The 11,003-nt window shown below is 40.7% G+C and overlaps 1 protein-coding gene across 4 annotated transcripts in view; it reads right to left on the bottom strand.

The window, feature by feature from the left end:
• Positions 1-2,391: 2,391 nt before the first annotated feature.
• The window catches only part of dlgap4a (discs, large (Drosophila) homolog-associated protein 4a), a 120,076-nt gene continuing 111,464 nt past the window's right edge, over positions 2,392-11,003 (bottom strand). For 2 of the 4 annotated variants that reach the window (XM_061735409.1, XM_061735411.1), the window contains exons 7-12: positions 10,170-10,582; positions 9,965-10,062; positions 8,416-8,849; positions 7,408-7,499; positions 6,533-6,691; positions 2,392-5,813 (exon numbers count right to left, since the gene is read on the bottom strand). In XM_061735409.1, coding sequence (XP_061591393.1) covers positions 5,589-5,813; positions 6,533-6,691; positions 7,408-7,499; positions 8,416-8,849; positions 9,965-10,062; positions 10,170-10,582 — 1,421 coding nt within the window. In that variant the 3' untranslated portion in view covers positions 2,392-5,588. The remainder of the gene's footprint in view (positions 5,814-6,532; positions 6,692-7,407; positions 7,500-8,415; positions 8,850-9,964; positions 10,063-10,169; positions 10,583-11,003) is intronic. The other 2 variants (XM_061735410.1, XM_061735412.1) reach the window with 1 other exon arrangement.

Genomic DNA, 11,003 nt, shown 5'->3' with positions numbered 1-11,003 from the left:
TTTTTTACCCTCCTTTACTCCTTTTTCTTCCTACCTCCCTTTCGTCATTCGTTCCTTTATTACCTTCTTTGCTTTTCCTTCCTTCTTTCCTTATTTTCTCCATTCCTTCCTTCTTCCATCCCTTCTTTCTTTCCCTTTCTCCATTCCTTCCTCTCTCCCTTCTTTCTTTCCCTTTCTCCATTCCTTCCTCCCTCCCTTCTTTCCTTTTCTCCCCTCCATATTTTCTCCCTTCCTTACTCCCTTTCCTACTTCCTTCCTTCTTTCCTTCTTTTCTCCTTTCTTCCTTACTTCCTTCTTTCCTTCCTTCCATGTTTTCTCCATTCACCCTCCCTTGACCCAAAGACAGCACAAGGGTTAAAAATAATTTAGAAAACGTCTAAGACAGTTGGTTTGTTGCCAAATTAAAGGGGACCTATTATGGCATCTAATACCTATTTTAAACAGGCCTTGAATGTCTTAAAAACACGCTTTTGATTGTTTTTGCTAAATAAATTAGAAATTCAGCCTCTGAACCATGTCTTTATCATCTCATTCTCTAACCCCATTATCTATGTGGGATTCTGAGTGGGCGGGGCTATGATAATGAGGCACTGTGCTGATTGGCTGCCTGAATGACGCGATACACCGTGTCATAACTGCATGCGATGCGAGCGAGCGTCAGCGACAAAATCAATTCCATATATATATTTAAAAAAAAAATCAATAACATTTTTTTTATTTTCTATTGGACTGTCCTAACTGGCCGCGTTGCGCGGCGCGCCGTTTTGAGCTGAACATTTGTCGGACGCCCTGCTTCTATTTTCTTCCTGCCGCTCGCGTTGAAAGCCGGTTGAAAGTGCTGTAGGAAACGGTCATGGATGAGGAACGGCTGATCCAGTTAGTTGAAATGAGAAGTTATCTCTATGATTCCTCCTCAGTTCACTACAAAAACCTCAATAAAGTGGCAGCTGCTGGAGGGAGATGGACAGAGAGTGTCCGATGTCACGCAGTGCAACGCGATAGTCGGACGTTCGCATGCAGTTACACGGTTTTATAGTTGTGGGCGTGGTTTGCATTTTGGTGACGTAACGAAAATGCGCAGAATCTGAACGGCTCGTAGATCCACATCACACTGGACGGCTCATCCGGGCGGCTGTACAGACACTGCAGAATTTGGTTGCTTTCCTCCTTCTCTGAGTTGGCAGGCTGAGGGGAGACCACTTTATATATGTTAAAGCAAGAGAAAACCTGTTTTTCATAATAGGTCCCCTTTACTGTAAGTAAGATTTTCCCTTTTTAAGATTGAAACTTTATTGAGATGCTCTTTGTTTGTTACTAATATATTTTCCACTGACTCAGAAAGTATTGTTTGAGTGAATCATCCATATAAATGAAAATAATATAGCGCATTTAATAAGAATGACATTCAACATTTAGATCTTTAGTAAAATTATTTTAAATATAGTGGGATAAGTAATCTATTACAAGACAAATAACATATACGATCATTAAATTTATGAATGATTTATTCAATTTTATTATTCAATAAATGACTAACTGAAAAAGCTTGGTGTCAAGTTTATTACCCTGATGTGACAAATCAATAAAAAAGTCAATGTTTGACTACTGATAAAGTATTAAAACTACACTGGGAAAACACTAAAAATGTAATACAATTGAAGTTCATCATCTTATTTTGCATGAAATCTTGCATGTGCTTATAGCTTAACATTTGTTGTTTTGTTGACTTAGGTATCTTGATAATGATCATCTTATTATGCTACTTGTGCATTTAAAATGTAGTGGATTTCTGCCGCAGCACTGGAACCTTCTCCTGGCTAAGGTTCAAGAGGTTTATGATGTTTCACACCGGCCTTTGAGACTCTGGGGCTGAACCATCTGGACGTGTATCCTTGTTCCAGTTCAGCCTCTCCAGCTGTCTGTTCACCTGAAAGCCGGAGACAGATGGGGTTTCAGCGTCGCCTGACATGAGGGAACATAACAACGGAGCTGTTTACATCAGGAGGATGCTCCACTTCCTCCTGGACTGAACCTATTGACATTTTTCACAAGCTAATTACATTTTAATTTAAAGGACAAAAACAATAGCTCTGTGGCAAAAGGAGACATCTATGTGTATAGTTTCAGTCATAGAGATATCTTTTTTTATTGCAACCTTTGTTATTACTATAAGTTTAGTGACTTATTAATTTTAGGACATAAAAGAGGAAATCAACTCACAAATACTTTGGAATCCAAAACGTTTCCATTTTTTTTTCACCTCCAAATTGAACAACAAATAGAAATTAGCTAAATTATGGATTCAAACATAATAAAAAACAATTCCAAAACTCAGTGGCATTCCCATTTAATTCTGCAGTTTAAATAAGACAGAAAATATGCCACGAGTCATTGCAGTCACAATTCTTTATTCTCTTAAAATAAACTAGGCTCACAGTGTCTAACTAATACATCGTAACATTAAACAACCCTTCACCTGTAAGATATGTGCTTCTTTTGTAAAATATGTCAGTACAAGATACTCTGGAACTACATATTTTTTTTGCTCATTTTTCTAGCAGGATCTCTGAGAGGACAGATATGCGGCCAGAGGTGACGTGGCCACTTGGGCAGATACTGAAAACAAATGCATGGTTCTGCATGACAGTCCTTCAAGCATCAAACATACTCAAATGAAAAGATTTTCACTGCACCTTTTGTTTTACACATTTCCGTAAACTGAATCAACCACTTACCCAGAAAATATTGCCTCATCCACATGGTGGCATAATAGCGCGTTCACATAATTCACCCCCAGAGTTGCACCTTCTGGTCAACTAATGTCCATTTTGTAGCCCTTTGTAACTCAGGAAGTACTGGTAAACAAACCCTCTGAAGATCCCTGATCAGGTCTTGCTCTCAGGATACAGGCAAATAAAGGGATCTGGCTCTAAAATGATATGAAAAAGGACTTTCCACCATTAGTCACAGTTATAAACTCTTATGCACAGTACATACCCTGAATGCCTTACACAGATTGAAAAGCCCCGGATCATTTGCAAGACCCATTTAAAGGAATACTGAAAGTTCACTAGCAAGGATCTTTGTACATTGGATATGCAAGAAGGCCATGCTTTAAGAGATTACACAGTAACAATAAAAGAACTAGTCTACTGCTTATGATCAGATTTACTTATGTGTAATATTAACTTAGTAGTTAATATTACCATTTTGTCATGAATGGGTGCCATTAAAAAAGACAGCAGGAATGATGACCAGGACATGTAGCAAAGGGATGTTTAATGATTTCTTTGGACAATGAGGTGCACACGTCCATTGTTGATGTTATACAAATAAGAGAATAAGAAAGTTGACAATGCAGTGTTGTGTCAGCATTCCCAGTTCAACTTCATTTCTTTGATAAATTGTGATTAAATGGAGCTGAACACGCCTGGAGTGTTGTGCAGGAACTGACCAGTAGGGGGAGAGCCGGTTCTTAAGAAAAAAAAAGTTATGCCAAAATACACAATTGATTAATGTACCCAGTTACACTCTTGAATTTTGTGTTTCTATTTGAGAAAACACAAACTTTGAATGTTCCAATTCAACAAAGTGTCTTGGGTTTTAACAGATGAGGCAACGCGTATCTGGACCGAGCTGATCCAAACACTACGTATGCACATGAGCAGCTGGAATCATGAGAAGGTTGAATTAAAATATTCGTAAATTATAAAAAAAAAAGATTATTTTTTTTTTAAATCCCTCCTGAAAAAAAAAACAATCCAATGAGAAATGATCACAGCCGTCTTGGCACACTATGAAATCCCAGGTAGCATTATTGATTATAACTACAAAATTCAAGACATTTTTATGTCGACTGCATTTAAGATCAAAGTCAAAAAGTGTCAGCTGACAGGAAAAAAAAACAAACAAAAAAAAAACTGAAATTAAGAATGAACCAAAGATTTGGATTCTCACAAATGAAAACAAAAAAACAAAACAGGGGTGGGAGTTCAAGCTGTCAGAAAGGAGGGCCAAACACACAGATGACTTAAGCAGTCACATCTGTGCATTACTGCACCACAACTTCCAAAAAGAACATGTTCATCCCTGGAGAGAAACGCCGAGCCGTTCTGGAGGCATGAGGAGGATTATGCAAAGGTTATAAGCGTTTGGCCAATTCATCTGAGCTTATACAACAAGCACTCCTTCCATAGTGGTTTTTACTATTGAGTGTTCAACCTGAGATGTTACATTTCAATAGCGCTGTTCATAAACAAAATAAGACATTCTTCCCTCAAGTTAAGCAAATCGTACTGGAAATATTGGTTAAATAACAGGAGACTGGATACTTATGGCAATGCTTGGTCTGATATAATTATATTATTGCTTTGCTATTCAAATTCCTCTCCAGCAGCAAGTAGACCCCCACCCTTTTGCACGGTCTTGTTGAATGGGAATGCCATATTAAAGTGGTGAATGTCTTGGTCCCCTGCATCAGATAAAAGATGCAGTGAAATTCAGAATGATTAGGAAAAAAAAAAAAAAAAAAAAGAAGAAAAAAGGTGAGCAAACTTGATCTGAGGTGAATGGAAAGTGCAGTAATCAAGTCAGCTTGAGCTGTAAATGGATACGACTCATACATTCCACTATAGCTCACTGGTTCGGCATTCGTTCCTTGAATCCCTTACCAAAAACAAACTAACGTTAAGACTTTAACAATGGGCGATCACAGACAACCTGTGTAGTGAGCCTAGGTGAAAAGGAGTGGATGACGGAGGAGGGTGGAGTGAATGATTGCATCAAGTGCTAATATATAATGACAGTAAATGTACTTGATCTATAAAAAACTACCTTGGTGCTGAACACTGACCGCTTTCTACCAATTAATCTGGTATACAACATTTACAAAATGAACATTGTAATAGTGTGATATTTATAGTATATGCTACCGCCTTCCTCTGGTTCTCTGAATTTTAAAACTCCAACGACATTAGAGCCATATCATGATTCTTAAGACAGTAAAATCGCTCACACCACACGTAGCGGGTGGCAGCCTAATTACAAAGAGAGAACAGGAAGACTCTGTGGACAGTGAGTACACCTGCATATGTGTCCTGAGTGTGTGTGAATGGTAGCTCAGTTTGCAAACCGCGCAGCCACAATTTGCCGGAAAACTCAACAGTGATGGGAACTTTTTTTTTTTCCTTTTTCTTTTTTTAAAGAGTAAACTTCTGGGATAACAAGAATCTTCAGCTGACAGGGTACATAATGTCCTTATCCAAGATAGTTGCACAATTAAGACAGTCTTGAAATACTTTAGGAGATAATAATAATAATAATATAATAATAATAACAATAACAATAGTATTAAACATCTGTGAAGATTATTTCTGTCCCTTGGCAGCAGGCTGACGATCTGCATTACACTGGAATATTAGGGTGCTCTGTGATCCCCGTGTCTCCGGCCGTCAGCTGCGCTGCTGAGAAGGATCGACCTCTGTGCATCCGTGGTATGTTTTTGTGTGTTCATCTCAGATCTGTGTTTGTGTCAATGAATGTCTGAAGTGAGTCATGAGTTTCCTTGATGACTGGCGCCAGCTCCACTCTCAGAGGCGGGTCTGCGCCTCGGGGACGTAGATTTCGATGCTGTCAGCACTTTCTGTGGCGGAGTTCTGTCGTACTGATGCCGCCCGCTTTGCCTCCATCAAGCGTTTTCTGGCTTCTTGACGCTGCTTGTCCACAGCAGAGTCCACACTCCTGTCCTTCCCCGTTGACAACCGCGGCTTTGTCGGTTTCTTTGGCACAGATGATGGAAGCTGCTTGTTTTCATCCTGAGGAAATTATGTCAAAGATTGGAGAGGAGTAAGCTACAATGTGACACCAGCTGAAGACACCCTTCCCCAGTAGTGTTGACAGTTTCATTTATACACTTTTAAACAAATGCTATGATTAGTACATATAGGTTTGAGTTTATGCTATGATTAGTACATATAGCATAATAAATGAGAAATTCAGCCTCTAAACCATGTCTTTATCATCTCATTCTCTAACCACATTATCTATGTGGGATTCTGAGTGGGCGGGGCTATGATAATGAGGCTCTGTGCTGATTGGCTGCCTGAATGACGCGATACACCGTGTCCTAACTGCATGCGAGCGAGCGTCAGCGACAAAATCAATTCCATTGCTTTATTTTCTATTGGACTGTCCTAACTGGACAGTCCAGTTGAGTTTAAAGTGCCAAATAATTATTGGAATCATTTATAGATCTGCTAATTACAATTTTGATAAACCAATTTGTTGTTCTTTGTAAACTAACAGAACATTTGAACAAAGCAATTTCTCATTGGGCATTCTACATACATTACATTACGTTTCTACATTCAAAATCTTAAATGTTCAGTCACATAAAGCCAGAGAAAAAGTCTCACTGACACTTTTGCTTGAAACATGACTGCAACAAGTGCATGCTGATTAACTATAAAATAAATGATTAATTGCTGCAACTAGGAAATTAAATTAAAAAAAACCATCTGGGAACAAATGCTACCTTCTTCTTCTTCTCTGGCTTTTCGGGAAGTTGCCAGTTGTTGGCTTTTAGTTGGTATAGCTCATCGAACTTCATGCTGATGTCCTCTATGGAGAGTTGTAGCAGATCCCAGAACCCTGCAAGATCCTGTGCTGTTGGTCGTGGGTTGGCATTTACATTCTGGTGAAAGAAAAATGACAGATCAATGGCTTTGGGGGGGAAAGAAAAGGAAAAAAAAACCCATCACATCCTTCCATGATAACTCTTTTCAGCATGTTTTGTTTATAAAAGATCACCTTTCAGAGACTACATTGTTAAGACTTGCAACACAGAATGCCAACAAGATGCACGAGGAACTTTGAACATCTATTTCCTGAGATATAACCATTAAAGAAGGATAAACGGGCCCCGGATAGATTGGTGCGTGGAGCGGTGCACCATATACAAAGGCCATGGCCCTTGTGCAGGCGGTGCAGGTTCAAAGCCCTGCCAGTCCCAAATCTGTGCCAAAGAGGTGTGGCTCTTTACTGTACATCTTCCCCCTTCTCTGTACCAAAGCTTCCTGTCTAGCCACTTTCAACATAAAGGTGACTTGAGCTACCAAAAACCACAAAAAAGGATAAACAAATTCTCTGCACAGACATTTGTTTATTTTGAATACAATATGTCCTACAAAAAGAAAAGCAGGAAAAGTACAAGGAAAGAGTGAAGAACCATTTGTTGATGTCAAACATATACTTGACACAATCTTTTAATCTCCAAATGCAACTTCATAAAGTGTTTATGCACCAGACTTGTGTCAAATACATGATAGTAACAGATTAAAGTTGACTGTAAAACCAGAAGAGCACAAACATGCAGAGGGAGAATCAAGAGGATGTAATTAAGCTACTCACCAAGTTCTCCTTACAGAGGCCTCTGAACTGCTCAAACTTCTTTGTTATGAGCAGCTGAGCGCTGCCTACCGCACTGCGGATCGTCCCCAACACTACAAAAGCAGAAAAAAAAGAGACAAATCATAAATAGGTGGAAAAAACAACAAACAACCACATCAAAACAGAGAAGGTGCATATTAAAATATAAAATGTATTCCTGCTGAAAAGCCCACCATCTAACATCGTTTAAGGTAAATGATTTCATTTAGAGCAGGAGGAATGATCATTTGAAGATGACTTCACTGTTCAAATTTACTGATTTATGTTTAAGAAATTGCAGAGACGGATCCATCAAAGAGTCTATAGGACATGAAAAGAGTCTTTCAGACAAAACAAGCTCACTCCCACTCTAATGATCTGCGGTACTTTACGTCAATAGTAGTTATGGGTGTGTCATGCTTTGTCTCATTGCCCATATAAACGGGGATGAGATCTGACCTAGTCCCCCATCTGAACTTCACAAACAGGCCCATCAATTCAACTTTTCATGGCCCTGCCTTAACAAGCCCTTACTGAAGCTCATTACTGCTGTGCCTCCTCCCTTAATAATGTGCTCTTTTATGTCTGAGGTATCTGAATACCTATTCTCATGTAAATAAATGAAACAAATACAATGTTGAAGGTATTTTCAAACATGCATTTGAGCACGAGGACTTCAGATTTGCTGGAAAGTTCACCTGATTTTAAAACATTTTACCTTTTGATGATTTGTGTGTAACAGACAGCACTGACGTGCTTGGATAAGTTTGAGTGCCAAACAATAAGATCAGTCTGGAAAAAGGCCAGAGCCCGATTTGCATGTTACCAGGGAAAACCAGGATAGAATGAAAATCAGCTTTGTGGTATGAAAAAAAAACAGATGGGAATATTCATCCAAGCATAAAAACATCTCATATCCCATCTGGACATAATACACGTGACAAAAATGAGTCAAAATGCTCCGACAATCACCTAATCTTACTCACTGACCTTCTTCTGAGATCGTGTTGTCTTTGGTCTCCTTCTCCATCTGCTGACACCAGCCCTCCATGCGACCCGTTTCGGCCTGCAGCAGCTTCAGAAACCAGTTACCGTCTCTGAGGCACGCCGGCGTCCCGGGCTGGACAGAGTCTCCCTGCGTGCTGCAGTTTCCGGACTCCAGGCTGGGGTCCGGCGGTGGCAGAGAGGAGGGGTCTAACGCCGGGTCCAGAGTGGCGGGGGGCGAGCTGGATATCCTGGATGCGACTGGGGTGTGGTTGAGGGACTGCTGTCTCATGGCTTTGTCCTGTCCATTGGTTGCAGTGGTGTTCACTGTCTGGCTGTCAGTGCAGTTGGTGGCGTTGGTTTCTGTGGGTGCAGTATCCTGCGGAGGAGGCTCAGTCTCTGTGTTTTGCCTAGAGGCCATGCTGTTGTCCCGGCTGAGGCTGCGGATACAAACAAGTCTCTCAGAAGCTGATTTATAAGAAAATGAATCTATGAGTCTAACATTTCCATATTAACCCAGCCTTCATTGAGATGAGCTTAGTAGAGCTGAATGTGCATTAAAATCTAATCTAGCGCAAAAAGGAAAGAAGAGCTGCAGATCGCCATATGGGATGCGGTTGGGAAATTAGCAACAGATCAGGTAAAGACCATAAAAGTTTAATGAACTGCTGACTTAGAGATAATGAGAAGGAGAAGCAAGCTGTCAAATGTAAAAAAAGAAAAGAAAAAAGAAAGAAGGTTGGCTCAGTACAGTCAAAACAAGAGTAAAGGGACATCAAAGTATTATTCTCCCACTGGGCTTACTCAATGACATTTGCTACTTGCTGCAGAATCATCAGGATAAAAGACCAAATCATAAAGCAAAAGTTGTGGAGAAAAAGCAAAAGCTACAGAGCTTTCATAAACAAGACATGGCATAGAAGCCAAAATTCTGCATCATATACACATTTATATCTGGAAGCTGCCTAATTAGGAATGGGTGTCGTTAGGATTTTATCTATACCAATACCACAAGTCTCACACCTTTCTATGATTGGTATCCTGCAAACCTCTCTCTGTTCCAAATTCAGTATAACAAGACAACAAAATATGCAATGCTGAGTATTGTCTTCAGTGCCTAAATCTATTAGATTCTGGCAGCGTGAAGGGCTGTAAATCTTTACCACCATGCTTGGCATATATTGCTTTTAACGTTACTCTCAAAGTTTTTATCAACATTGTTAAAAGGTCGTGGCCACGGCTGACTGTTTGCACACTACATTTTCATTTGCGGAAGTAAAAACTCAGTTAAACTGACTCAAAAACATTTAATTATGGCACAGTTTTACCTGCAGCTTTTCTGTACTACAATTCTGGCCAACCAGGTACCAGTACCAAAAGTGACCAGTACTCAGTATAAATCCCTGTGCCTAAACACATGCTGGTGAGCGAAATCCTGAACAGTTCATAGAGCTGCAGCTGGGGTTGGTGGCTTTTCTCAAGAGTCTGTCAGTGTGCATTATGCACGGTTTTACTAACAAGTCACAAACATGTAATGACATAAGGGAATACTCACGGCCTGCCGTTTTCAACTTGAACTCCAATTGACTGAAACTTCAAAGGTGTGCACAGAAGTAATGGTTCTTCTCTCGGGACTGGAAAAAGATAGTCCACCTAAAATACCACCCACAAGAAAACAGCAATTGATTGCGACTGTAAATGCGCTTTTCCTCTTCTCCTGGTATAATCTTACATCAATGGAAATGATAGACAAAGCTTACCTGAACTCCAATAGAAGACAGCTTCCTCTTGGCTGCAGCTGGGGGCTGGTCTAGGGTGATAATAGCGCTCACGGTATCATTTTGGGACTGAGTAGACGTGGAAGTGGCGGTGGCAGCAACAGTGGTGTTAAAGGTTAGGTCACGAGGGGCTGGAACAGGAGGTCCGGAGGCTGCAGCAAGGACGGGGACTGGTAGAGGCCTGGCTCCCTTGGCCAGGCTGACTGTGCGGAGGCTACAGAGACTATCGGAGGAGTTGCTGCGTCCCGACTGGCTGTTGGCCTCGCTGCCGCGGTCCTGCTGGTCAAGGTACGTGTCTTGGGCTGACTCAGTGCTGCTCTGCAATGTCACTGAGATGAGGGGCTTCGAGGTGAAACGTGGCGGGACCGGAGGAGGAGCCTTTCTATTGCTGACTGCTGATAGGAGACAAGAAAAAAAATTACGATTAGATTAGAAAGGTAATTGAGGAAAGGATGCCTGCCTGTTGTCGATTTAGACTTTAGAAAATTGACCAAAAAAAAAGAAAAATCTAAAATCCAATCTGTGTGACTGGACTTAAGCCAGCTGGCGCCTATTAAATGCCCAAATGTAAAGTCATGAAACCATGAATACGGCGTAAGAAACAAACGCGTACTTTGCCCAGACTGCTGCCTTTATCAACCTGTAAAGAAAGCTACCTCTGTGCTCCCGGGGATGAGCGCTTCCTGTTGGTCGTGTTCCACTGACGTTAGTCCGTCTCTGGGGATCTCCCTTTACAAGCCACACCTTCACAAGCCTTTTCTCTAGAGAGCGTCTTCTGCTTTCTCTGCTAACAACGTTTTAGGCCTGACTATGGAA

The sequence above is a fragment of the Cololabis saira genome, chromosome 12, assembly GCF_033807715.1.
Source record: "Cololabis saira isolate AMF1-May2022 chromosome 12, fColSai1.1, whole genome shotgun sequence".
NCBI lineage: Eukaryota > Metazoa > Chordata > Actinopteri > Beloniformes > Belonidae > Cololabis > Cololabis saira.
This window is presented reverse-complemented; position numbering and strand designations above follow the sequence as displayed.